At 46.4% G+C, this 26,780-nt stretch overlaps 10 protein-coding genes and 1 pseudogene across 11 annotated transcripts; 6 read left to right on the forward strand and 5 right to left on the reverse strand.

The window, feature by feature from the left end:
• Nucleotides 1-2,599: 2,599 nt before the first annotated feature.
• BDCG_03464 (ATP-binding protein) lies at nucleotides 2,600-7,641 on the forward strand (the record flags this gene model as incomplete). Its single annotated transcript, XM_045419072.1, has 6 exons — nucleotides 2,600-2,749; nucleotides 2,821-2,956; nucleotides 3,042-3,161; nucleotides 3,234-6,400; nucleotides 6,455-6,760; nucleotides 6,842-7,641. 4 exons carry the CDS (start codon nucleotides 2,600-2,602, stop codon nucleotides 3,944-3,946), a joined length of 1,119 nt encoding a protein of 372 aa, XP_045275494.1. The 3' UTR covers nucleotides 3,947-6,400; nucleotides 6,455-6,760; nucleotides 6,842-7,641.
• BDCG_03465 (lipase/esterase) lies at nucleotides 4,416-7,390 on the reverse strand (the record flags this gene model as incomplete). Its single annotated transcript, XM_045419073.1, has 3 exons — nucleotides 4,416-6,438; nucleotides 6,777-7,249; nucleotides 7,322-7,390. The coding sequence occupies 3 exons, from the start codon at nucleotides 7,388-7,390 to the stop codon at nucleotides 4,416-4,418; spliced, it is 2,565 nt and encodes an 854-aa protein (XP_045275495.1).
• Nucleotides 7,642-7,962: 321 nt separating the features above from the next.
• On the forward strand, nucleotides 7,963-8,563 carry BDCG_16752 (uncharacterized protein). The gene has a single exon (XM_045425944.1). The coding sequence runs from the start codon at nucleotides 8,305-8,307 to the stop codon at nucleotides 8,491-8,493; it is 189 nt and encodes a 62-aa protein (XP_045280457.1). The 5' UTR covers nucleotides 7,963-8,304; the 3' UTR covers nucleotides 8,494-8,563.
• A 28-nt stretch (nucleotides 8,564-8,591) lies between these two features.
• On the forward strand, nucleotides 8,592-8,679 carry BDCG_16753 (annotated as a pseudogene). Its single transcript has one exon. The product of its transcript is annotated as a tRNA-OTHER (tRNA).
• Nucleotides 8,680-9,892: 1,213 nt separating this feature from the next.
• Nucleotides 9,893-13,776, reverse strand: BDCG_03468 (eukaryotic peptide chain release factor GTP-binding subunit). Its single transcript, XM_045419075.1, has 2 exons — nucleotides 11,523-13,776; nucleotides 9,893-11,453 (listed from the first exon to the last, which is right to left on the reverse strand). Exons 1-2 carry the CDS (start codon nucleotides 13,608-13,610, stop codon nucleotides 11,388-11,390), a joined length of 2,154 nt encoding a protein of 717 aa, XP_045275497.1. The 5' UTR covers nucleotides 13,611-13,776; the 3' UTR covers nucleotides 9,893-11,387.
• On the forward strand, nucleotides 9,972-11,340 carry BDCG_03467 (pre-rRNA processing protein). The gene has a single exon (XM_045419074.1). The coding sequence runs from the start codon at nucleotides 10,159-10,161 to the stop codon at nucleotides 10,867-10,869; it is 711 nt and encodes a 236-aa protein (XP_045275496.1). The 5' UTR covers nucleotides 9,972-10,158; the 3' UTR covers nucleotides 10,870-11,340.
• A 116-nt stretch (nucleotides 13,777-13,892) lies between the features above and the next one.
• BDCG_03469 (RanGTP-binding protein) lies at nucleotides 13,893-17,147 on the forward strand. Its single transcript, XM_045419076.1, has 6 exons — nucleotides 13,893-14,214; nucleotides 14,280-14,311; nucleotides 14,376-14,433; nucleotides 14,491-14,556; nucleotides 14,662-14,696; nucleotides 14,747-17,147. Exons 1-6 carry the CDS (start codon nucleotides 14,194-14,196, stop codon nucleotides 16,716-16,718), a joined length of 2,184 nt encoding a protein of 727 aa, XP_045275498.1. The 5' UTR covers nucleotides 13,893-14,193; the 3' UTR covers nucleotides 16,719-17,147.
• Nucleotides 16,939-19,309, reverse strand: BDCG_03470 (BSD domain-containing protein). The gene is made up of 2 exons (XM_045419077.1): nucleotides 18,123-19,309; nucleotides 16,939-18,049 (listed from the first exon to the last, which is right to left on the reverse strand). Exons 1-2 carry the CDS (start codon nucleotides 19,123-19,125, stop codon nucleotides 17,688-17,690), a joined length of 1,365 nt encoding a protein of 454 aa, XP_045275499.1. The 5' UTR covers nucleotides 19,126-19,309; the 3' UTR covers nucleotides 16,939-17,687.
• Nucleotides 19,310-19,404: 95 nt separating this feature from the next.
• BDCG_03471 (uncharacterized protein) lies at nucleotides 19,405-21,974 on the reverse strand. Its single transcript, XM_045419078.1, has 2 exons — nucleotides 21,793-21,974; nucleotides 19,405-21,740 (listed from the first exon to the last, which is right to left on the reverse strand). The coding sequence occupies exon 2, from the start codon at nucleotides 21,560-21,562 to the stop codon at nucleotides 19,619-19,621; it is 1,944 nt and encodes a 647-aa protein (XP_045275500.1). The 5' UTR covers nucleotides 21,563-21,740; nucleotides 21,793-21,974; the 3' UTR covers nucleotides 19,405-19,618.
• A 321-nt stretch (nucleotides 21,975-22,295) lies between these two features.
• Nucleotides 22,296-25,672, reverse strand: BDCG_03472 (xeroderma pigmentosum group C-complementing protein; the record flags this gene model as incomplete). Its single annotated transcript, XM_045419079.1, has 4 exons — nucleotides 22,296-24,127; nucleotides 24,207-24,567; nucleotides 24,653-24,856; nucleotides 24,935-25,672. 4 exons carry the CDS (start codon nucleotides 25,670-25,672, stop codon nucleotides 22,296-22,298), a joined length of 3,135 nt encoding a protein of 1,044 aa, XP_045275501.1.
• Nucleotides 25,673-26,173: 501 nt separating this feature from the next.
• BDCG_03473 (uncharacterized protein) lies at nucleotides 26,174-26,596 on the forward strand (the record flags this gene model as incomplete). The annotated part of the gene is made up of 2 exons (XM_045419080.1): nucleotides 26,174-26,248; nucleotides 26,441-26,596. 2 exons carry the CDS (start codon nucleotides 26,174-26,176, stop codon nucleotides 26,594-26,596), a joined length of 231 nt encoding a protein of 76 aa, XP_045275502.1.
• Nucleotides 26,597-26,780: the final 184 nt, after the last annotated feature.

Raw genomic sequence — 26,780 nt, forward strand, 5'->3', positions numbered from 1 at the left:
CTTCATCAGATCATGAGAATCAAAACTGAAGTTATTGAGATATAATTATATTATAAATCTTCACTAATTCAGACTGAGTTGAAAATTACAGTATATGAATAAAATCTTTTGAAAAGCATATTTTATTCTGATATACAAGTTATTTCTCTATTATATTAATTATTTATTGATGAATTTGATTTATATCAAAACATGTACTGAAGCTTGATGAGTTTTTATTTAATTTCTGTATTAAGTGCTGTTAAGTGTTTAAAGTGAAATAATATTTTTATTTTAATCTTTAATCTTTATAATATCAATTTTTCTGACACAGTTGCTGTATTATCATATAACTTATTTATATTAAATTATAAGAGAGTTATAATGAATATTAATGAAAAAAAGATGAGAGTGATTGCATCTTATATTGCATTTCTTGAAGATATACTGCAGTAAAATAGTAATATAGAGATTAAAGAATCAACAGTAAGAAGATTATACTGAAGCTGCTTTATTAATAATAAGAATTGACTGAATCTGAACTATAATCTATGTAATAACAGCTGATTTCACTATTATATATAATATCTTTAAGCTAAACTGAATAATCTGTCAAATCTCATATATAGAGATTAAATGTATTAAGAGTAAGAAATAATATCACAGACTGTATTTCTTTTTCAGATATATTTAAGTTTGAATTTAATCTCTTTTTTCTCATCTGATTCATATCATAGTAAGTTTACTGATATATCAGAGATTTCATACTTATTATTAATCAGTACTGTCTTATCACTGTATAATTAGCTAGAATACTTTTAAATATTATAGATATTTTCTTTTTCTTACAGTTGAAATTATCTGCAGTCACTGATCACTCATCTCAAGAAGTATCAGCTTTAAGAACATACTCAAGCTTTAATCATTATATCTCTTATCTTGCAGTATAAGCTCAGAGAGAAATGACTTAGTTCAGTAATTAAATAGATTATTTCTGTAGTATTTTCAGTATTAAATCAATCATCTATTAATCTTATTATTCAGATATATACAGTTATTATAAGAAGTAATAGTCTATTGATATCTCAATCACTGAGAGAAAATGATTCTGAAGTGACTTATTAAATTATACTAAGAGTCTGTTAATAACTATAATTTCTTATTAAAGCAGCAGTCAGAGCAGTAGCAACATTTAAGTTATTTTAAACTAGTTCAATTATTAATCATCAGTCATTCTCTGCTTTAACTATGAGCACTGTCATCACACATATCAGTGATTATATAAAAAAAGCAAAGCTTATATAATATATGAAGAAACAGCTGAATATATATATTAATTTATATTATATTAAGCAGATTAAAGAATATACAGTATTTAACAACTGTAATATTCTGATGAGAGAGAATAAGTATTAAAACTATAAGAATTTAATGCAGTGAATAAATTATCAAGATATGAAAAAGATACTACTCTTATAGAAGAGCTTTCATCAAACTTTATAACTAATATTAAGAGATTTCTTTAACAGCTTTGACATACATCTGACACAGAAGATTCAAGATTTATATACAGTTTATTCAGCACTGTTTAATAATCTGCTGAGAATAAATGAAGAAGCTGAAGATAAGAATAATAATTCACTAAACTACTCTATTAAGTTAAAGTTAATAAAAGATTATATTACTCTGAAGATTTTTAATCATCTATTATTAAGTAAGATATCAGAGAAAGTCAGTATATAATTTATAAATCTCTTTAAGCTTGAATTACTTCATTCATTTCTTAATAAGCTATGAGAATTCTATAATACTGATTGAAATAAGTTCTCAGTTTTAAAATCAGGTCATTATTCAATACTTTTCTATAATAAGTTAACATTCTTAGTTCAGTATATCTATTTAATCAATTAATTAATCAATCAGTTATTGACTTATTAATATATAAATCAGAGATTGCATTTACTGAATCTCTCTTATAAAAGAGAATATTATTTAATATCAGAGAACAGAGCTTGACTGAATTATAATCATATTTATTCATGAAATAAGAGAAGTCAAGTGAATTTTCTTTACACTTATTTCTCTATATTATATCATGCATAATTATCTACTGAATCTGCTGATTTTACAAGAGAATTCTAATAATTACACTATTATTAAACTGCTGGCAGTTTAAAAGACAGCATTGTATAACATTTTAATACAGAATAGTGATAAAAATGATAATCATTTGATATATGAGTCTCAAGTAACAAGATATTTGTATTACAATTGAGATATCTTATTTCTTTAGATAGATAGTTGATCAGATAACTAGCTTAATAGTATATTGATTTCACTGATAGAACAGTATACAGTGTCTCATAATATCTTAGTAGTATTCTGATGATGGCATCTGTCAATTACACAGTTACTGAGTAGTGTTATGATGATGTTAGAAAGTTCTGCACCATCTCAACACCATCTTGACATTTAATATTCAGTGACATGTTGCTGAATATAATGGTGGAACATGTGTTATGATCAGCGACACGTGACACGGGTGGAATGGTGGATCCACGGTGTAATCACCGTAAATTAACCCTACGTTCTTCCCCTATGGTAGGAAAGCTTCATCGTGATGATATTGGAGACGGGAGAGTTGAATCGGGATCATATTTATCATGATGTGAACGCCAACATGAAGGTAATTCAGAATCAATTGTTCTCAGTCAAAATGCGCCGCAACTTCTTTTCCACACTGCGACCTCTTCACCATGACAATCCGCTGGTACATACTTCATCATTTCTACCTACCTATTTTTCCGATTCCGATGTACCAAACTAAGATGCTGATTCCAGGGCTTGCCCCGGTCTGGAACTCCTCCATCATTCCCTCGTCGACGAGGCCTCCCAGAAAAAAGGAAAATCCGGGATGTCAATAAGGTCGTTGCAGTCTCGTCCGCCAAGGGCGGAGTCGGGAAGTCTACAATTGCTGGTGCGCAGTATCTTGAGTTCTCCGTGCCCGCGTTGACCGGAGTGCGGCGCTTTCTCAGTGAACCATTAGCTGAATACATTTATAGTGAATCTTGCACTGGCTATGGCCCGTCAAGGCATCCGTGCCGGAATTCTCGACACAGACATTTTTGGTCCTTCCATACCAACCCTTCTAAATCTCTCAGGAGAACCACGTCTGGACGAACGTATGAAACCTTGCATGATTCCTTGAATTATCTACTAGAGCCATGAAAATTAACTACTTTTTCAAACTTCAGATAATTGTCTCGTCCCCCTTACGAATTACGGGCTCAAATCCATGTCCATGGGATATCTCCTTCCCCCTCCACCCGCCGACGCTAAACACCTCACCGACGATCCAACCTCGCCCTTAATGGATACAACTCCCATATCGTGGCGCGGCCTTATGGTCACGAAAGCAATGCACCAGCTTTTGCACTCCGTATCCTGGGGTCCTCTTGACATCCTTATACTCGACCTTCCTCCAGGGACAGGCGATGTACAGCTTACCATTGGCCAGGAAATAATTCTAGACGGAGCCGTAATCGTATCAACGCCTCAGGATATTGCTCTACGTGACGCAGTGCGGGGATTTGGTTTGTTTGAAAAGTTGCACGTCCCCGTCCTGGGCATGGTTAGGAACATGGCCTATTTCGCTTGCCCGCATTGCGGCAAGGAGACGAAGATATTCTCCCGGAAGGGACCATCGCAGCCATCAGGGGATAATTTGGAGGCGGGACATGCGCATGGTTCTGACTCGCACAACAACGGGGGCGTGGTGGCGGCTTGTGAGCGGCTTGGTATAGATTTCCTGGGCGACATTCCACTTGATGCGCGTGTGTGTGAAGATGCGGATAGGGGCATGCCTACTGTTGTGGCGGAAGAGAGCGACGAGCGAAGTACGAGGAGAAATGCGTTTATGAGTGTTGCCGAGCAAATTGTGCGCAAGGTTGGGCTGGAATGGCGATGAGAAAATCCGGCCCCTTGTAGGTTGGATATCCGTGTATTTTTATAAGTATGCTTTTTCATCATATGTTGGCATGATGACTCAAACGCAGTGTTAACGAGACCTGCTGCAGAGGCCCTTTTGGCTAGCTAATATCCCTTTCTTAAATAGAACCGAATATGATACCGTCCGCTCACAGTCTGTTTCAACTGCGAAAATAGCGGTCAATAAAATAGCTCGCGAATGGCAATAGAGAGAACATGAAATCCCAGCAACATTTGGAAGCATGCAAGAAACGAATGGCAGAAAAGAAAGAAAAAGGAAAGGTAAGAGAGACGAAATATAGAAAATAAATACGCCAGTTAACTCATCTGGCCGGGGTTCCCCTACCCGTCCATTAACACTATGCTTTAAGGCCTTCCTTGAGTTCCCGAGATAAGCGTGATGAAATCTTCATCTCGGAAATGTAACCGTCTCAAATGTTGACAGAAAACTATCTAGCCAATTCAAAGTCATACCTGGACTTCCCTTTTTTGCGTCCAAATAGCTGAACGCCATGTGTATCCTCGCTGACATCGCCGCCTATCGCGGCCTCCCGCTCAACGGGCAACTGGCCATGAGAGGCACATGCGATTTCACTCCGCTCACCGTCAAACTGACCACCAATGCTCTCCATGACATTCTGCTCTGGGACAGGTGGGTCAGGGATTACAGATGTATCCGGGGTCTCACGTGGAGTTTTAAATCCCATGTCTGGCCTCGATCTGCTGAAGAGCGGAGAAATAACGCCCTCCGCATCTTTTTTTATTGACCTTGCACTTGCGTCATCCGTGTATACGGACGAGGGCCGTCTGGCATATCGGTCGTGATTCAGAAACCGAGGACCAGCGGAAAATCCCGGCTGGAATTCTTCTGGCGGCTGTAGGCCGGAAGTTGTCGCGTCGAGACCTACCTGTGCGCTAGTTCTTTTCGCAGAACGTGGGGGAGGCTCAATCATTGGAAATGATTCGGACGCCTGACCAAGATCCAATACGGTTTGCGATTGACGTGAGTGGCTCTGTATTCGTTTGACTCGTGGCAAAAATTTTTCCCGCAGCGAAACCTTTCTAGAGAGTGATTTGGGCACACTTGATTTCGGATTAACACGAATATCCTTTCCTCCTGATGTTTTCGGCTTTTCTATAGCCTCCGTATCATGTTTTCCTGCCATGCGACTCCATAGCCACATAGCGCGGTTCGTTTTATGTTCTCCCTCTTCATAGGCAACAAAAGTGTCCTTTCTCGATGCCAATGAACTTGGCGGAGGATATTCACCATGTCGAAATACGCCAATTCCCTGTTTAATCTCTTGCAGCCTTTGTTGCTGCACAGCTGATTTCTGCTTTGCAAACTTAATATCCCATGCCTCCTTGGCTCTCAGCCACTTTGACACTGGGCCTGGTTTGGGGACACCAATTTCCTCGGGCAGCATTTGTAGGGCAGGAAGATGGGATCGCGCTGCTAAGGGATATATGTTACCTTTGTCATCAACCCGTTGGCGGATCATGTAGTCCTCGAATGGGGGAAGAGGATCGCCAGCCTTCCCAATCGTAGTGAAGCCTGAGTATGGGCTGGGTGGCGCGCTTTTCTGAGCCGATGTGTGCAGGTTATCAGATTCACTTGATGAAATCTCCGATTCATGGCTAGGAATATCAATGCCTCTCTTCTGGGCTCGAGCCAACGCCCAAGCTCCGAATTGGGCTATCGATCGAAACATATACTTTGCAGGGCGAGTGAAGCTGAGAGTAGGGGTAACATGACAAAGACCATCCCAAACTTGGAGTTGGACGAACGTTGGCGGATATCTATTTATAGCCCGGCGGTCGGGATCGTGACGGTCTAGGTATTCCTCGCTTGGTAGGAAGTAAGTTGGGTCAGCAGCTTTATGGGCTAGATAAATTTGCTCATCACGAAGGAGCTCTGCGCTCCCGGTAAGGACCAGCATTGGGGGCAACCCGCCCAATGATGGCTGGAGGACAGGGGAAACAAGCGGGTGTGAGAGCAATTCATTTGTGGTGTACATATGGATCTGATCCTTCAATTCAACGAGTTCTCCATCGATTTCGACCACCAGGGGGCGATTTCGATTATGGAATATATCATGAGGTTGAGATATTGAGGAGACGTAAGACCGGCCTCCCACGGAGGTGGACTTGCTGTTTACCGACGGTGTCCGACGATAGGAACCTCGTCCAGCAGCCTTAGCATCCTTGGCACTGCTCGAGGTAGGGCTTGAAGTGCGTAAGCTCCCATCAACTCGGGCAGCTTCCCCCGCCTTGGTAATGGCATCCAATTCGTCAGAGTTTGGAGGAGGCCATGATATAGAAGGACGGTGCATGAAACCGTAGGGAGGAATATAATCCCCAGCTCCGTCACCGGCCACAGATGGGAATGAGTGCGTTAGGTCAACCCATGGAGATATTAGGATGGAACCCGCAGGTAACGGCATTCTTTGATCGCGAAGAGTCACCATGATACTAACTGCAATGTTAGTTACGGAACCCTTGTTTGGAGGTGTAAATATATCGATTGGTCACTGACGACAATGCCATCCCAGCCCCCGCAGAGTCACCGGCTATTATGATTTCCGACGGTTTATACATGCTTAAAAGATATAGGTAAGCCGCAAGGCAATCTTGCAACGCGCACGGGAAGGGAAATTGTGGGGCCAACCGATAGGCAGCTGTGAATTGTTAGATGCTACGAGCTTATATATGCCGTCATCCGCAAAATGACTATCAGAAGCTTTCAAACTTACTATCCGCAGGTTAGCTTGTGTGATACCGTATAAAATAACAGGTGTGCATCGACTTACCGAGCCAAAACTCTAGCTTTCAATTTCCTTGCATGTCTCTGTATCTGATATCGATGTGAATTCAGGCTCCCAAAATAGTATGCTCCCCCATGTATATATAGCATCACTCGATTGCAACGGACACCTTGCCGTTGCCGGTCGGCAAAATCGCGCTGCATTTCTACCCACTCCCCTTCAAGCGAGGGCTTTTTCCCCCTCCATTTCCACCATTTGTTGCCTCCAACCTGTGACAGCCCTTCAGAGCCCAGTTGGATAATAATGAGGTCTGCTGCTGATGCCAGATGGTCGTCGGGAATTCTAACCCTATCTACCTTTATCCACCTAGGGCTAGGGACCCACTGGGACGTGAAAGTCTGCAATTGTTCAACGGTATGGAGAGAGGAGTGGTATAAGAATTCGCGAATGATACGAAGACCTTGATGGTAGGAAATACGTGCCGTAGGCTTCGATCGATTGGCTTTGCGATTTGTATACTAGATCTGGTTTTAGTCTTCCAATGTTTGAAGTAGAGGTACCTTGTGAAGAAATTTGTGGATCGGATTTACATGGGATAGAAATGTTGAGATTATAGTGGGTGTCACTGCGACGCTGACGGATAGGGCGTTATAAGGCATTGTGTGTAAGCCCGCCAGATATTCGATAGTATCAATTGAGAATAGAATGGATGGTCTGATGGTGATTTGAAACCCGAGCGGATCCGCATCCCTTTTAAAGGGTTAGTTGATCGCTGGAGCAGATTAGCCGTAGAAATTTAGAAAGAGAGTTTAACACTAATCTTATAAAGCTGAATGACAGGAAACGAAAAAGTAAATGCTTGTGGTTGGTTGTGGGTATGGTATGGTATGGAGAGAAAGCGATTCATCTGGCGATGATGTCATCTCTTTCGGGCCAACTAGTGTATTTTTGGCATAACTAAAGGCGTGCAGTGCAAACTTTAACTTGACCTCACCGCTTGCACGTGAAAATTGATAATTATCTTCCAAATTAATTCTGCGCAGTGTACGGAGTATCAATAACATCAATCCACCTAGGATTTTTCTCCTGGCTTTTCATGTTTGCCGGTACTGATAGACATGAAACTCTTGAATAGCGATAGACGGCGTTTTTGCTGTTCCAAGCTACCAATGCTCCAACTATCGCTTGCAACGATACACCGCGCATTCAACAAAGCAGAAATCAATGCGGCGCGAAAGCTAATTTTTTCCCTAGTTGCACAGCAGCCAATTTGCTTGCCCGCGGCCCGCTTCCTCAAAGTAATTCTCCATTCAGGATCAAACTTTGGTTACCCCTCTCTGTTTGCTATTCCTGGTCTCTTCGTCCAATTCCTGACGAAGTTGAAATGCCCTCCTAACCCTGGCACTCGGGTAGCGAAAGCGAAACTACCACCCTTTGTAAACCATGCGATCTGTTTGCCGTTTCCTTTGCGCTCTCAAGAGTGGAAACTGTGCATTGCCCGTGAATACCCGAGCCGCAAGAGGCGTCGATGGGCAATTTAGTGTGAAATTTCTCACCTCCCCAATGAAGGCTAATGATGGATCACCTTCATGGAACATATGGGTATGAGCCTGGAACACGGTTGTTCCTCATGGGTATGTACTGTACAATAAAATTGGCGAGCTCCATATATCTGGCACCAAGTATGATATGGTCAACGCTTGATGCAAAACGGGACAGACCACAGGCGCCTCAACAATGTCGACCTGGCTGCGGGCACTGAGGCTCCAACACGACCACCCTCTATTTGTTATCTTGGATAAACATACCAGTATATCCGGTGCAAGCTCAGAAGGACCACTAATACTACCAAGGGAAAATTCCCCGGTGGCCGAATGGTTAATGCGGCCACCTGGTAGCGCCTTGGCGTGGGAAACCAAGGCGCGTGGGTTCGAAACCCGCAGGGGATACATTAAATCCGGAACCCAAGCACCTCAGGTTCCTAATAAATACAGAGGTGTACAAATCGCTCCAATGAATCGCTCTATGTTCCTGGGCTGGGAAGTTATTATCGCATGTATCTAATTGTCACTCCTTTGTATTTTCCTATGTTCTTGTTATCTTGGCGTGGTCTCAACACCTGTATTTCCTCCTGTATAACCAACACTTGACCTGTATTTAACATCACGCAAGGACTCATCATAAGCTCCGCTTGCATATGAGTATAATGGAAGAATAATAATAATAATAACCAAGGGAAAATGGAAGATTATAGTGACATTTTGCCACACAGACAGCGTCGGGGTGCCTCTCAGATCAGGAACCAAATTTTTTCCCTGTGCGGTTATTCTGCAATGCTAACTTCCATTGGGCTGAGCCTCCAGAATTTTCAACGTTATCAACGGTAATCGTATATCATCTTAGATCTTGATACCCATTGCGTTTGAGAAGGTCTTCAATGAAATGTCTAATCACAGACTGATGTTGAAATGGCACATTCAGTCCATGGATTCGGGTTGAACTAACTGATTTGATATCCAAAACACTTTCTTGGGAAGTTCCACAATTTGAGCATCGATGTCGCCTCCGGAGTGTGATAGGCGGATGTATCTGCAACTTGTTTGTGAGAAGACTAAGGTGAATATATTTCGGTGCCATTATTGGCCTATCTACACTTCTAACTATTAGGTCCCGGAAGTCGGATAAATATTTGTTTGAGCGCTTCTTCATCCTCGATCCTAATGAATGGGATAATGATTTTCAATCAGATGATCAACCAGGAACCTCGAAGCTGCTAAAGGGTCGAACAAACCAACAGCTGTCATCCATGTCTCATTGTGAAAACACCCGTATAAGTTTGAATTCTTCCTCCTGGAGACATCAACAGATACTGTCTTTAAATCCTGTTCTGTAGGACCAGCATCCGGTCTTTGTCTTCGATATGCTGAGGGAAAATATCATTTCTCCTTGCTAGGGGCTAGTTTGTTAAAACTAGATGGAAAATAACGTATTTCTAAGTGGCCAAAGATATTTCTGAGTGATATGCGGAGTACACTCTTCGATCTAAGATGAGTTCATACCCAAACAATTAGGTAGGACGTTTACTAGTCTTGTGTTCCACTTGGTTGCATTTTTCCTTCCAGGTTCACCAGATCACCCGTAGCCGCTCGTTTCTGATCATATGCTCCACTATGTATGATAAATAAGCGGTCTTGGCAGCAACACCAGAAAGTTAAATTTCCAGAGCAAAATATTTTTTCCAAACTCCGCAAGTACTTCAGCACCATCTACCAAAACGAAATTACACACATTCTCTTTAATCACATCTAAAGCAACAAGAAACCATTATCTTCTCAATAAGGCTCATTTTAATATTTTAGCTCAAGAAGAAAAAAGACGTTCCGTCAATAATTTCCATATCCAACATCAACCAAATCCACTAATAACCATGGCTGCAAACCCCTCCACACAACAGCCACTCGAGAAGAAACAAGAACAAGCCGGGAATATAGACCCCGCCGCCCAATTCGATCTAGGCATTACCCTAATCCTCAATTCCTGGCCAGCGCTCAACCTCGCTGTGCAAAGCGCCTGGGGCGGACCCTCTTCCAGCGACAAACGCGACTGGCTCTGCGGTGCTATCTCACAACTCTTCGTTGACCGGCCGGAGACCGACGCGGAAGATATTGAGGATGTCCTGATACAAGTGATGAACGACGAGTTTGATGTCGTCGTTGACGATGAGAGTGCGGGCGATATTGGACGCAGGATCATGGAGATCAGAACGGAAACGCAGAAGGGGGACTTTACAGGGGTGACAAGGATGTGGGACGAGTGGAAGGCGAAGGGGGGTGCCGCTGGTGCTAGTGCTGGAACTTTTACGAAGGTGGAGGTTAATGGGCATGAGGATGAGGACGAGGATGAAGATGACGACGAGAGTGGAGTTGGGGACTGGGCGGATGATGTTGAGATGGAGGATGCGCAGGTGCCAGTCGCGCCATCAAATAATGACACCCCGAACATTGAAACACCCAGATATGAGGCCCCGAAGGAAACGAGGAGGGGAATAGACGGGCAATGGGAGCGAGGAAAGTTCTTGCCCGAGCCTTTGGTTGATGAGGATGGGTTTACAAAAGTCGTTTCGAAGAGAAGGCGATGATGGATTCCCCCCTTTTATTTCTCTGGCATATATGTCTCTGGTCTTTATGATTCACATATCTTCCCTGCTAGATTACCTGGGAATTGCGGTTAGCATCGAGGGCGTTTATAGTGTTCATTTGTTGTTTGTTCAATACTTCAGGAAAAGTTTTACATGGATAGTTACGAAATAGAAATGCAAGCCATGACTGATGACTTTGAGAAAGTGCGCGATTAGCGAGCTGCCCCTGTGATAAATCATTTTGTATCCGTATTTCACTGGCCCCATTTTTTTTATGTTAAAGATAACCTATATAAAGAACAAGGTTGACAAAAGGAAATCGTAAAATAGTCTAGAAGTTGGTCATGTCATGGTATCAAATGCATTATTCCAGTGCCGTGCCACCACATTCAATGCATTTCCCACTCATGAAAATCGCCCATCTCTTTCCTCAGCTGTCCGCTGGTGGAACCTCCCGACCAAAAAACCAACGAAAGGAAAAAACAAAATAGCTATCCCTTTTGAAACGTGAATCTACTTTACGCTGCTGATGATGGCTCGTTTGTGATCAGCTTGGTAATCATGCCAATGGCAATAGTTTGTCCCTAGAAAACACAAGTCAGCGATAATTCAAACAATGGGTCTGGAAAATGCACGTAGTTGGGGTATTTTACCTGATCACGAAGCGTGAACCGACCGAGCTGGTTATAGTCCTCAAATCTTTCAACGCAAACAGCTCCAGCCCCTCCAATAGTCTCTATTCGAGCAATGATTGTTTGGCCTTTGCTGGCGAATGCCGGTGGCTTCTTGCTCTTCCTGCCTGTATCCTTCTCAAGTTTGTGCAGCAGGGCAGCGAAAGTCACTTCTTCGATAGCAGCGTGGACATGGAGGACGCAGTTGAAGCCAGCCGTGAGAATGCTCTTAAGATCCAGAATTCTAATTTTGGCCTCGAAAGCAGAAACACAGTGGATTGGTCTTTTGGCAGAGCACAAAACAAAGCCTGGCATAACATCTTCTTCTTCAACACCCCGAAGCCGAACACGGACTTGATCGCCGCAAGTCGCCATAGGAAGCTCGTCTTCCGTTTCACCGTACAACGCAGTAACCGTGACCTCCTCGTGGTTGGGCATCATCATGTAGGTGGTGCCTTTCTTTATTACACCAGACTCAATTCGCCCTTCAACAACCGTACCCATATCCCGGTACTTTGCGCTGATGGGCATCATCAAGGGCGCGTTTATTTTACGCTCGGGCATTTTCATGTTGTGGAGGAAGTCGAGCAGGCCACGGCCTTCGAACCAAGGCGCAAGCTCCTTGGGGACGGGCTTGTCAATACCAATAGTCTTCTGCGCAGAGATGGGCATGAAGTGGAGATCTGATTTGGTATAGCCCATGGCTTGAAGGAACTTGCCAATCTTCGTTGTACATTCATCGTATCGTGCTTTACTCCATTCAACAGTTGGGTCATCCATTTTGTTGACGGCAACAATCAACTTTTTCACACCGGAGTTTCGAGCCAATAGTGCGTGCTCGCGGGTCTGACCACCTCGCTCGAAACCGGTTTCGTATTCACCCTTTCTTGCAGAGATCACAAGGATGCCAACATCTGCCTGGGATGCACCACCAATCATGTTAGGGACGAAGGATTTATGACCAGGAGCATCCAGAATAGTATAATGGCGCTCCACCGGGCCATCAGGAGTATTGCCTGAGGTCTTGAAGAAAGCCCGTCCAACCTCCACAGTTTTTCCCTTGGATCTTTCTTCATTTGTCAAGTCCAGAGCCCATGAAAGGTACCACGTCTCACGTCCGGCGTCTTTGGCCTCCCTTTTGTATTTATCCATTGTCCGTTCATCCACCATACCAGTTGCATACAAGATGCTTCCACCCAAAGTTGATTTGCCTGCGTCAACGTGACCAATGAAAATCAAGTTGACATGTTCGCGTTTGTCACCATAAATTTCTCTGAGTGTAGATTCATCGACATCGGCTGCCTGTTCTTTGACGACCGCGTCTGCGTCGCGAATTGCAGCCCTGGCCTCAGCAGCCCGTGAAGGAGAAGACCGTCCGGAAGAAGGTGTAGGTGAAGTCTTGCCGCTACCAGCGGACTTCTTCTCTGTTTTTTCAATAGCTTTCGCGGCGGTAACCTTCGACGCGGCCGTAGCTGCAGCTGGCCCATTTGCATTCCGTAAACCGCTGGCTGGAGTATCCGAAGAAGGTGGAGTGGGTGTGGCGGCTGCGGATGGATTTGGAGTTTTGGATTTCATAGCGTCGCCACCGATCGACAGGACCTTGGCCTTTGGCGGCTGAGAGGCAGGAGTAGTAGTTGCCGGTTTCGACGCTGCAGGAGTTTGTTTCGCGGCGACAGGAGCACCAGCTTGAGGACGTTCAGCAACAGACTGTGGACGCCATTGTTGCTGCTGTTGGGCTTGCTGAGGCCCTCCAGAATTTTGATTGTAGCCTCCATATTGCTGACCATAGGCCTGGCCATAACCTTGGTTATACTGACCGTACGGCTGTTGCTGATAGGCCCCATACCCTTGTTGCGGTAAGCCCTGGCCATATTGTTGGTATCCGTATTGCTGGTACTGTTGGCCTGGTTGGAACGCGGCAGCACTTGGCTGGAATGACGAAGCTCCAGGACGGAAGGATGACTGCTGCTGTTGATTATTCAAGTTTAGACTCTGTTGGGCCTGTCGAGATAGGTTGTCGTCTTGGGCAGCGGGGTCATCTTCCCACGAGTCCAGCGGTTTGTTCGACATGGTGGCTGGACGAGAGCACGAGGTCTGATCTCTATAACGAAGGAAAGCACAATATAAATACTATAGTATGCCTCTATATATCCCAATGTCGACAGAATTGGGGACGGCGACAGGTGGTACTGGAGTTGTGCAGAGTCACTGAGGGGGAGGTTGAATTTTAGGCACAAGCCACTAAACCTATCCAAGCCTAGCTAGCATCTCCAGCGTTAATCGCGTCTGAAGATGACGTCGGCAAGTCGCGTGGGCGCACGTGGGCTTGGCACGCCCCTTTCCGTTAACAGCCCAAATCAGGCAGTTTGGGCCTAAGAACAAACATCTGTCTATCAAGAGGCCAATAGACTAACTCCTCTGATGCATTCGGCCGTTGTGTATTCTCCGTCCATCATGGTGCTGGCAAGCGAACTGACAATACATCTGTATAGCAGCTTTAGATCATGAGAAACTTCCATTGTACTATATTCTCTCTACTCGTCGAAACCCAATCTCTCAGTCAATCTTGTTATCCGCGCGTACATGAGTCGATAGTGGTAGTAGTATTCATCTGCCTAGAAAGTTCAATATTACGGCAGCTTCTTTCCCGACAATGGACGTATTTCTTTCAAAGGTATGAAGGAGACTTGAACCCTTATCCTGGATTCCATCATAGATCAACTGACTGGGTACGAACAGGTGACGCAGCAGGCAATGAACTATGCAATCCGGTAGGAGGCTTGTTTTTACCTTTTCCATTTTATATCAATACGACGGTTTGCTGATCTACTCAAGGTCGGGAATCACCATTACTGCTGGATATGCCATCCGACAGTCCTCCAAGCTGCTGAAGGTATGGATCTGTTGTGTTTCCAGCGTCGCCTCCTGCAACCCGCTAACTGTTCAGCAGACTGTTAGCGATTCTGAACGAGCAGAACTGCAAACTCTCCAGGACCGTTTGCAGAACAAAATAAAAGTACGAAGCCCTTTTATTTTGAATCCGTTTACCTTTGTTGTTGAACATTTCATTTACGCGGTTCTGAAGAGGAAGTCTTGATTGTTGATATTGTATCATCATTAGATAATATCGCCAGCCATCGACATGATTGAATTGATGTAAGGTTCTCTTCCAATGCGACATTCTCTTAGTATTAACATGATTCCAGAGCTGCCCGTGGTAATACCTCTCTTGAATCTGCATTAGCACTTACCAAGGCTTTAAGGTGGGATATTCAACGCCTTGGTGAGCGGCTATCGAAAGCTGTTTCTTTGGAAGAATTGTATCGACAAGGAGCAATTCAATCCAAAAGCCGCGCAAAACTCGATGACGAGATCAAATTTATTATCAAGGATATCCGAAATCTTCTTCAGAGAATTGAAGATGCAGTTCCCCTAATAAACCTTGCCATTACAACTTCTGGAGCTAGTTTGTCAACATCCCTACCCGCTACGGTATCGCCATCACGATTACTCCAGGCTAGTACATTTTTAACCAGCGGGGATACACAATACTCCATGTCCCCATCGCAGCCCGTGCAAATTGGCCCGACATTTACGCTATCAGTGTACATGCTGTTTTCAGGGCATATTCGTCCTGTGGATGAAGAGAGTGTCCGAAATACTACTTGGAAGGAGGTAATCCACAAAGCGAGGGTTAAGGTACGGCGTGTGCCTATGGATATGATATTTTCATCATATGCGAACCCACATCATCTACACGAACGGTCTAGTACGAGAAATATTCGTGGAGAAGCCAGGATAGATGAATTTGCATACCAATTCCTCATTATCGAAGACCTCGATGATGGTCGTGTACATACCGATATTGAAAATGTTAGCAGTTATGAAGATGTTGCGCTTGCGGGGATCAGGGAGATAGTGCCTATTCATGAGATTTCGAAGATCTTCTACGCTGATACTGGCAAGATTCTTAATATTGGAAGTGAAGGAGAGACGAACAATCCTGTACTGCTTTTGAAAAGGGACATCAATGCTATCCCTCCTAGACGCATGATGGATCAACGGGACGCTGATTTCGACAAGTTTGGAGATGAGGAAACAAGTGAAAGCTCAGAAGATGAGGAACAATCTCAGCTTGACGCACAGCTTTTAGGAGGAGATTCTCCATCACCCACTCACCAATACGACCCAAATGAGTCTCAGCAATACAAATTTCCACCAGGCCTAGACCTCGAGTGGATTGCATTTGAAGTCCACGACGAAAGTGACGATTCGGACTCCGAAACCGAAGCGGAATCCGAGCCGGAGCCTCCCGCCCCTTCATCAACCGCAGCCTCAAGCTCAACTCACAATTCCCGTTCCAAATCTGTAGACCCGCAAATATCGGAAAAAATGGCACATCTTCACCTACGCACAGAAGACAAATCAACGTCCTCCCCATCGCTAACACCCACTCCACAGCGGCAAGTGGCACCCCAGCCATCGCCACAACTACCCAACCAGCAATCCACCCTTACTCACCCCCTCTTCAACAACATCCGTACCTCCCTTTCCCTCCTCGAAACACTCCTCCGCCTAACGTCCCTCCAACAATTTCAGCAACAATCCCACCTCTCCATCACCGATGAACTTCTCAACTTCTTCCTGGAAGAGTCCTCCGCAACTGGCGCAGGCGGTGACGAACACCACCGCCAACGCGTGCGCACCGAAGCTCGCCGTAAAGTTGGCTGGGACCCATACAACGAAAGTCCCCTGAAGCGACATGGCGAGGAATACCAATACCAAAACAACGGTGCGGACTCTGAGTATGAGCAAGGGCCGATACAGTCAACTCGTAGCCCCGCAGCGTTGAGTCCCCGAGCGGCTGGATGGACTTCCCCACTTAACAGCCCATACCTGGGGTCACCCAGTGAAATTCAACAGTTTGATGGGCGCAGGAGGTCGTCTCGTCGTTCGATAACGCCGCTAGAAGGTCCTATCGATTCGTCAGCGCCAGCTTCACCGTCCATTCGCCCTCCCCCCCAGGGGGGTTGGCGACCTGCGACACTCAGAAGGCAACAGCCGCAACGGAAAGAGAGCCGTCAGTTGGTCCGCCCGGTGACGGGACAGAAGGATGAAGAGCTAGGTGCTAGTCCCGGTTCGACACGAGCAAATTCAAAAGAAGGGTCAGGTGGTTAGTTAAGCGGTGTTCGGTTTTTGCTTGTTTTGTACTGATAAAATGGAAGGAAATTGAGATAACTATACGGTAATGAATTGAACGAGTGTTTATGCAAGCGTTTTTCTCTAGATCCTGGAGCATTCTAGCTTTCCTATCCCGTAGTGTGGGATCTGTACCGTACGTTTCCGCTGTAGCGTAGCTGGATAGATCGTTGAAAAGCTATATATTTTGATTTACCATATCAACTTACTAGGGGGCATGAAGCTGCTGAATGGAGATCATGGCTAGGCGGAACATCAAGCAGATGTACGGGTTAACCTACCTCGAAATATGGTACAACTCGTAGGGTTTAAATTTTTATTATTAGAGCCATGAGCTGAAACAATCTATCAATAAAACGCCTAGCTCAACCGTGTAGGTTATGAAGTTTAACTCCTCAAACCGAAAACGAGGACGAATTGCATCAAAGAGACAATAGAAAAATAATAATAATAATGGTTTCATCGCATTCGGGAAAGAAAAGCCAACATTTGGATCGGATTACCACCACAAAACTCTACGCCCGATATAATAATATTCAGTAAGGTATGTACATTAAACGAAAATCTCGAAAGGAATTCAAGTGAAGGACACATAACGCCAATTCCCAAAAGTAAAACGTACAGAAAAAAGAAAAGCCAGGTAGATGGGGAAATAAATGGGTTAAGGGACATGACAATCGGAGCGAGTGGAAAAAAGAAAGAAGATAAAAACCAATATTCCCCGCGCAGAGTGCTTCCTGCACACATACAATGATCCTGTGGTAATGGTGCGACATCCAATTCATACCATTATCTTGGCGAAAGGAAGATAACCGGCGCGACAGGTATAATCAATCAAGTAGGCTACCCAGGCCGAGGAGAGAGTGCATCTAGTCCACAAAAGCGCCAGCCAAATTTAAAAGCAAACATCAAGCCCTGCGCTCACACCAGGACAAACAGCTTTCTTTCTTACTCCCAGTCTTCCTCGTCGCTATCATCGTCAGCCTTGGCGGCAGACGAGGAAGTTGGCGCTGGCATCCCGCTCTCCCGGGGACTATTCGGGGCGCGGCTTGGAGCGCCGCTGACAACGTCGTAGCTGGCATCGCTGTCGGCTTGTGATTGTTGATCGTTAGAACAACGGGGCTCAGCAACCCTTAATGTATCATTACCGGATGAGAGACGTGAAGCTGACATAGTAGCTGGCGAATCTGACGTGGGCCCGGCGCCAGCAGCTTTGTCGACGGTAACTTGAGGGGTAGAGGGTGAGTCGGATTCGGAGTCGGAGTCTTCGTCCCAGGCTACTTCTTCGTCGTCGACGACAGTGGATGCGCCTGTGTGGATGCGTTAGCAACATGGCAGGTGGTTAGAAGACATAGTAAAAGACACGAGATACAGCGGACACACCTTTCAACATCTCTCTCCGCTTCTTCTCCTCCGTCTCAATAACCAGACGGAGGAAGTAGTACCGGCACCAGAAATCAGCATACTCGACCTTCTCGGGAACCAGTGCTTCCATCGCCCTCCGCAGCTCAGGATATGTCTCCAGATCGCTCGCGATCTCGTTAGTCTTGCTATCAACCTTGAACTCATTTTTCCAACTAGACCACTCGGCGCTAACGGGATCCTGCGATAGCCGGTCAAGGTTCGAATGGACAGCATGGAGTTGCGCCTCAAATCGCGTGGTATGGATAACCCTCTTCCCATCAACGTCCTTGCTCTCGAAGAGAACCTTCTCATCATCCTTGGTCCCCTCAGGGGGTGCAATGCTTACAGCATCACGAAGGAAATTACGGATGTTGGTCCCGAAACGCAGTAGTGCTTCATCTGCCGCGTCCTCTGCTTTCTCTATATCCTTCAATCGCTTCGCAGCCTCGCTGCGGAAGCGAGAAATGATCCCCTCTTCATCCGTTTCGTCGTCAAGCTTGTCCTTTTCCGCACCCGGTGCTGTAGGCGCTGAGGGGTCACCCTCTTTGTCACCTTCATTTTCCTTATCTTTCCCCTTTTGTCCCGTTCCATCGCTGGCATCCTCCTCGCTTTTCAATGCCCCTCCTGTTGATAGCCCTCTAGTTCGTCCCACGATAGTAGCTCTTAGATCCGTAAAGCCTTTAATGGCTTCCTCGCTTGCGGCCTCGTACTCCTGGCGCGCTCCTTGGTAGTAAGTTTCTCCCTGTTTGCGGACATTACCCCATAGCCCACCTAGACGGGCGCCCCAGGGATTTGAAGAGAAGGCGCGGAATGTTTCTTGGAATTCGGCCCCTAAGTCGAGATTGGGGCGTTGAGAAGAGTGAGCGGATGCATCGGCGTTGCTCGAGCCAGCTTCCTGCCTCGAGGGGTCATTTTCTTGGTTATTGTTGGTGTCGTGGGAGGTGAGGATCTCCTCCTGGATATGGTCGTAAGCTACATCCATGGCGATGGTTTCATAGATGGGCTGAGGAGTCGGGAGATTCCGAGACTGGACTTGACTAGAAATAGCTGTTGGATATTCGAACAGGGGGTTGCTAAACCTCCAGTCAACTGAGGCTAAATATCATTACGGTCAGAACTCTCGTAGCCCGGAAGTTTATGAGTCTGTTTCACCCATAGCCAAAGATGTCGTCGATCAAGTCCGCGGCTCTTTGGCGTTTGGAGTGACGCTTTACTACGGGAGACGGGAATGCCTGCTGTGGCAATTCCACGTGATGCCGAACAGGAAAAAAGGGGCGGGATAGACATGACATGGCAGCTGTAATAAATTATTTGAAACGTGTGTATCTAATAATTCAAACCAGAATGACTAAATAACTGAGCCCCAAAATTCCCAGCCAACTTATCCCAATTAAAAAATAGTTTACAGATATCTCAACACCCACTGCGCGAAAAGATAAAGCCTAAGCCATGCTAAAAATTTTAACCGCTACGTCTCAACCCGTATCTTCTTGCTCCTCCTGTGAGAGATGTTGGCTGGACATCCAAATAGGCGGACCAGGAACGCTCTCCATCATGCTATCTGTCAACAATTGGCTTGCGGTCACAAGGCCCTGGCATCCAATCTGCGAATCTCCGCAAGCAATCTGGTCCGGCTCTGCATCGCCAACGTCACTTTGCTGTGAGGACGCAACTAGCACCACGGGTGGTGACGACGGGGGAGGAATATTTCCCTCTATTGCAGTGTTCAGATGCTGAGCCGGTTGTGAATTCATGACAAGGTTCGTCTGGCTATTCTCGGCGGGTTTTGATGTGGTATCATCTTCTCCCTTTCCCTGTTGAGATTCATGTTCTTCCTCGGGAATGGTAGAAAGTGGAGAGATTGCGCATTCCTCGTTTTCTGCCTCGACGGCTGGAAATAGCTCAGCCAGCCTCTGTGTATCGATATTGTCGAGCTCAGAGCCCGGATCAAACGCTAAGCTCATGGGTTTGCGGTAATAGAGTATCGACGGCTCGGATCCAAGAGTATTCTCAGGAAGGGTGTGACATGTTTCCGGGCCTAAGTTACGGTATTGAGTCGGGAGTTCACGTAGAGTGTTATCATCACCATCACCATCATCGTTGCCCGATCTGCAGTTATGAAATAGTTGACTTTGCGTCCGCCAGGAATCGTGGTCGTTGCCTGAAATGTGAAATATAGAGTCGTAGACCTCCTCGTCCTCTGTTTCTGCGTCCGTTTCATATATCACCCTGTTCTTTGACTTTTCTGCATCACGGACAGTCGTGTCAGGATCCCCGGGTCCTATCTCCTGGCCTTCTGTCCTTATTTTATTTTGTAAATCATGCGATGAGGTTGGGAGCTTCGTATTCGAGTCCTCTTCAAACACCAGTGGAGGAGATGTAGTAGGTGTAGTTTCATGCCCGATTACTGACTCCTCTGGGCAACTGCGAGAAGAAGAACAAGTGCCAGCAGAGTAAAAAGAGGACTCGGGGATTTCGTAAGGCGTCGTTCGCGAGACACGGCTGGAAGTTTTATATTCATTTTTCAGGGGAGATGTAGCTTTCTTTGGCGTCACATTATGAGGTAACGGCGCAAGTGGAAATTTAGGCGGAGGCTCCTTGAATGTCCGTGGGGAGATTATCAGATCTGGACTGTCTGGTGATTGTGATGAAGGAACTACCAGTCTGATTGGTCTCCGTGGCGTCACAGGTCCTGCTGCTGATATATCGGCTCCAGAGTTGAGGGGAGGAGGATGCACAATTTGCGAAGGATAGCCTTCAATATTCGCCTCCGAAGCCTTTCTTTTCTTGCTTCGTCTGCCAATATGGCTGTCACAGTTTGTGCTGATCTTTTGAAGAGTTTCATCACCCATCTCAGCTTCTAGCTCCTCTCCAATAGTCTCCATCAGGGGCACGCCCTTCCTCTTGCCCAACCCAGCATGCAAGTGGCGTGTTCCTCCATCACAGTCCCAACCACTAGACCTCATAACATAACCCATCTGGGTCAGAGTCCTGTCATCATCCTCTCCATCAGTCTCATCCACCTCCTTCCTCCCAGCAATACCACTCTTCTTTCCAGTGCTATCCCTCTTCCCGCTTCCCTTTCTCCGTTTTGACGATTGGCCAGATTCGCCATACTCTCCATCCCAATTATCCCTATCAATATACTCTAGCTCCAACCCGTCATCCTCATGTTCATCATCAAGTGCCAGCAATGCCTGCGCCCGTTTCACAAAATCAATTTGGGTCAGGGTGTTCTGGCTGCGCGTGTTCCCTCCCAAGGCCAGCCTATGTTGCCGTTCGCGATTAATTCTTGATTTAGTTGCTGGACGTGCTCGTCTTGCCTGTTGTTTAGTCCTCTGGTGGGTTGTCTTGAGAACGTGCTTGTCGGGTTCGTCGGGTCGGGTCGGGTTTTTCAGACTATTTTTCTTCGGTGGCATCTTTTTAACTTTCTTTTCTTTTACTCGCAAAGAAAAATAAAAAGAAACACGGAAAAAGGAAAAAGGAAAAAAAGCTCTACCGGATGAATACTCGAAAAGGAGACATTGATGCCTACGTCATGTGATTTCACGACTTGCAGAGACGCGACGACGCGTGTATGACGTAAGGTGTTGTCTCCTGCTCACGTCAACAATTGAAAAACCAGATAGAAATTAACTGGTTCACAAACCATCCATTGTTATGAATTGGGAGAGGGGCATTTGAGACAAAAGAAAAGGAATAAAATAGTATTAAATGAGCATCTACCGTCCGCTACTACATACTCCGTACAGCTCTTTTTATCTAGCACAAAGCGAATAAAATGCGGTAAATTCTATCCGACAAGCGCCATGTATGATAGTTATATCCCCCCCATCATGAGCAAAGCCAGTTTTAGCAAAGCGAGGACTAAAGAAGAAATGGCAAAGATGATTAAAAAAATAAAAAAAATAAAAAAAAATAATAAAAAAAAAAAGTATTTATCCCAAAGTCTCAATCCCCCATCCGTACAGAAGTATATTATATTATTCCAGATCCCAAATCCCAAAGCCTAACCCAGGCAACCGTATAACAAACAGTGTGGGGATAGTTATATATACCTATTTATACAAAACTAATACGAAACCTGCTTGAAAATGCAAAACAGAACCCCGAGGAAAACAAAACAGTTAATGCTCCTGTATTTAAATTAAATTAATCAGAGAACAACCACTCAGGCTCCGCATCCTCGTCCTCCGGATCATGCGAGAGCATCGAACTCTGGTCAATCTCACTGTCGGATTCCCCTTCGTGCACAAGGTCAGGCACACCGCAGATCTCCTCTACGCTACACTCCTCGTCGCTGCCCGAGGAAGGGACAGCGATAGGGGCTGTGGGAGAGCCCTCTGGTGCGGTTGTTGTGGGGGGTCGTTGCTGTTGCAGTTGCGATTGCGATTGCGGTTGCTGGCGCTGAGGGGTATGAGTTTGTTGGGCCTGTGTTTGTTGCCGCGCTGTTTGCGCATGTGATGGAGTTGTAGTTGGGGAGGTATGAGGTTGGGGAAGGTGTGCTTCAGATGCAGCATTCGGGGTCACTATTAAGGTATATCGTGACTTCTCTTGCGGTCGGAGAGAGTTACCTCCTATAGCTGTGGCAGATGTGGAAGAGCCCGCTTCATCAGGGGCTAGGATGGGTGGCATAAATCCCCCGCCCGTGGTTGTCGAGTCCTCTTCTCCGTCTATTCCTTCCGGAATGAAGCCACCAGCTTCGAAGGCCCCTTCAAACTGGGGCAAACCCTTCTGTGAGGGCAAGGCCTCCACCTGACCGCTTTCGCGAATAAAACCTCCACCTCCTTCAATATCATCACTTTCATCTCCATCCGAAACCCTCTCTTTCTCTTCCTCTTCCTCTTCCTCCTCGTCCCCCTCCCCCTCAAAAGCATAACTCCTCACCCGCTCCGCAACCCTCAGCTTCAGTAACAGCAGCTTCCACATCCCAAGCGCCTCCGCAGTCCGCTTCTCATGCTCAGCCTGCACCCGCTCGTCCTCCAACGCGTCAAGAACAGCGCAGAGAGCATCGCGATACTCAACAGATGCAACAATCCCTTGCACAACAGCAGTACCATGCCTGCCCCTAAACTGGAACCCAGTCACCGCGTCCGCATAGTCAATGCCGAGAATCCTCGCTGCGTTTGCGGCTTCCGTGTGTCGAAGGTGAAAGCCACCTTCCGGTACCATGCTAGGCGTATACACGTCAATATTACCGTAGGCATTCTTCGTCACACGATTCTCGACGACGGGTGGTGGTTGGTACAGGTCCGTTTGGTGAATGGCATACATGGGAGTCTCCTGACCCTCCTCTTCGTAGTCTGAGAGCTCTTCGCGGTGCTCAAGATCTCCTTTGGATCTGGACACGGGAACCCTTTTCAGAGGCTGTTCGCCTACCTTCACCTCCCGACCCAGCCGGTACCACCCATCCGCGCTCTTCACGACATGCACATCCCCGCGCCGATAGACGGATTCCAGCGGGGGGTTTTTCTTGTTCGTAGATACCTTACTGAGCCCAACTTTCCCAATTTCCCTCCTAGGAAATATAACTTCATTCCTCCGCAAATGTCTCTCCAACGCATAAACAGGGTGGTCCTTGAAATCCTGAACGTTCCTCGGCATCATTTCCGCCGCAACTTTTGCCGTCAATTCGCCGATTTCCACCTGGTCCCGGTCATCCAGGAACGGTTTCTCAAAGAAGTTCATCGTACGCGCCCACCATTCCTCGCCGTTCTTAGTAGACTCCACGCGCTGCTTTCTCGTCTTGGAGTTGAACGATTTCGTGTAGCGTTTTGTGACGTCGCGGGCGGACGCGTCGTCTTCGAAAGCGATAACATAGCTCATATTGTTGTAGCGGTCGCTGGCTGGGGGCTCAAATTTAGAAGGTTTCCCCACGGTGTTGGTCACGATGGGGTCGACAGGGACCCATTTTTGCATCGCTTCGTTGAACGCCTCCACCCAGAATACGGGGAAGGGAGACTCTGAAAATGCTCGTGGCAAAGCTATATATGTTCATATCATTTGTTATTACTAGCTATCCCATGACTCAATAGGACAATACGTAAAAGGGTTTCAACTAACCAGTCGGCAGCCTAGGTTTAGGGCTGAACGTAGGACTTGAAGAAAATCGGGGTTGCCCAATACGCCGGATCCGTGACGACGGGGCCGTTTCGTGCGTCTTTGTAGAACCATGAGTGGCTAGTGAACCGTCATCCTCAGAGACGACAATATACTCCCGCTCCGGTTTCAGGGGCATGATACCTTTCGCAACTCCCGCAAATGGGAGTACCTGCAGTGAGCACACCAGTCGCACATCCACGCCCACAGCTCGCAGAAGCGCACAGAAGAGCTGGGCACCGAGGTCCCTCGATCCTCGTAGGGCAACGGCTTGTTTGAGGAAGTCTTCTTTGGATGATAATATCTCCGCAGTATCTAATAGGCCCTTTGGGTTTGTTAGCAGGGGGTCAAGCTTTATATTTTTGCGTATTTTCGGAAGAAACTAGAAATGTATGGTTTTTATCACACACAGTTGGGTCTTTCAACTCGTTTGGATTCTCGAGCCAATATGGCCGTTTCATGCCGGGCACGGTTACTTTGAAATGGCGCCGGAACGCTTCCGTAGCCTGATTCAGACCATCTGCAAAGGTTGTCGAGCGCGTAAACTGTGGTAAGGTCTCCTTGGGATTTAGACACATGACCGTATGCTTGGAGAGAAGTCGCTTCAGCACATTCTAGACGGAGAAGAGATTTGTTGTTAGTTGGTTTCCACCAGCTGCAGAAGTCCACAACATCTAGTTTCATATACGAACCTGAACCTTATCATCATTACACCACAAATTCCTCAGTTGCACATGGCCTAGCAGACACAAGACGTGCATCTTATGAATATCCAGTCGCCACCTCTTCTCCTGCGCTGTGATGGGTTTCCTTCTCACAGCAGCAGCGCGCTGTTTCCCTTTCTCCGGCTTCTCAAGCGTAATCTGTAGCAGCTCTTCAGACTCCTCCACCCCTACCTCCTGTTGTTCCGCAGCCCCGTGATACCCCAGCCCGGACGCAGACGCAGATGTAGACGCGGATGCAGCTGCAGCTGCAGCTGCAGGCGTGACGATGGAGACCTCGACATCCTCCCACGCCATCTCCTCCTCATCATCCGACACATCCACGTCATATACAGTCTGAACCGGTTTGCCAACATAAACTCCCACCCCTCCTCCTCTTTCATCTCTTCCTCCTTTCCCCGCCTCAATTCCGCCGGCTCGTCTCTCCCCAACCCTCCTCCTCTTAACCGGCCTCTCATCACTTGCACGGCTTAGGGATCCAGAACGCCCCGATTGCCCTTCCACACCAGCACCAGATTCCGCCAGCATATCGCGATAAACGAGCGGGATCTCGCCGGACGGATCGGGAGCGGCACGTTCCTGGTCGTGTCCCCGGCCTCGGCGCGATCTAGATCCGGATGCCCGCTCTGCCTCTGCCGCCCTGGCTGGCCCACGCACGGGCGCTTTCCCTTTTCCCATCACGCGCGAATGGCGGGATTGTTTTACCATGTTTTTTTTTTTCCTTCTCTTATTCGATACGTTTACCTCACGCGTTTCGTTCGTTCGACGGTATCGCCTATAGATCGTACGTACGGACCGTTTCTCGTAGTTCAAAAAGGTTAACTGTGATCTCCGTTGGTCACCCTCTCTAACACACACACACACACACCCCACGACGCGAACCGGAAGCTCAGATTCGAACACCCTACCGCTCAAAGCTGGGACCTGTTACTCTAGCAGAGAAAACTAGGTGAACCCGCAGACGGTGAGAGGGCGGGCGGGGGGGGGATGGGTCAGTACTTTCGCATCCCAGTTTTCTCAACCCTACCCGTGTCCGCGACTCACTCTGGCCTCCTGAAGGAATGGGTAATCTTATAAGACTCTGTCTGCAAGAGATTCAGCTTAAGAGTAGTGACTAGCAGATAAAGAAAAAGTGTATTTTTAATGATATCATCTGATAATGCAATTTGATATTGATGTTTCGCATGAAGTATTGCGAACTCACACGTCATGGTAGCAGCAGTAGTACTCGGCCTTCTAGCAACCACTCCATCGCCTGGCAAGCCCAGTCAAAAACCAACGCGAGTAAATAGCAAGGCGATTGCGATTTTCAACTTCAAAAAGTAACAGTGGTGAGTGTATGTAATCACAAACGGTACATAAGATCGCAGCGTGGATGACGAGATATAGGCGGGTTCAGGTAATTAGACGGATCACGCGAGGGTATTTTTATTTTATTTTTTTTAATTATTTGTATTTTATTATTGTTTGATCTAGCCCTGGTCGGTCAAAGCACATGCAAACCAGGATGGGAACCGAGCCCCGGTGGAGACGAGACGGATGCTGAAGAACGTGCACGATGGTGGAACGAATAATAATAGAAGAGAAGTGGTGGAGATCGAATTGCGAGGGGGGTTGAAGATTGAAGATTGAAGATTGAAGATTGAAGGGCGGGGATAGAATCGGTATCCTCCTCGGGGAGGTCTGAGGTCGGGTTGAACGGCGCGCGTGTGTGTGTGTGTGTGTGTTGTAGGCGTGTCCTGTTGTCTTCCTATTTACGAAGTACTCACGCCTTTTCTTTGCTTTGCTTCTGCTCTCTTTGTCTCTGTGCAGGTTC

Source organism: Blastomyces dermatitidis (genome assembly GCF_000003525.1).
Source record: "Blastomyces dermatitidis ER-3 genomic scaffold supercont1.3, whole genome shotgun sequence".
Classification (NCBI taxonomy): domain Eukaryota; kingdom Fungi; phylum Ascomycota; class Eurotiomycetes; order Onygenales; family Ajellomycetaceae; genus Blastomyces; species Blastomyces dermatitidis.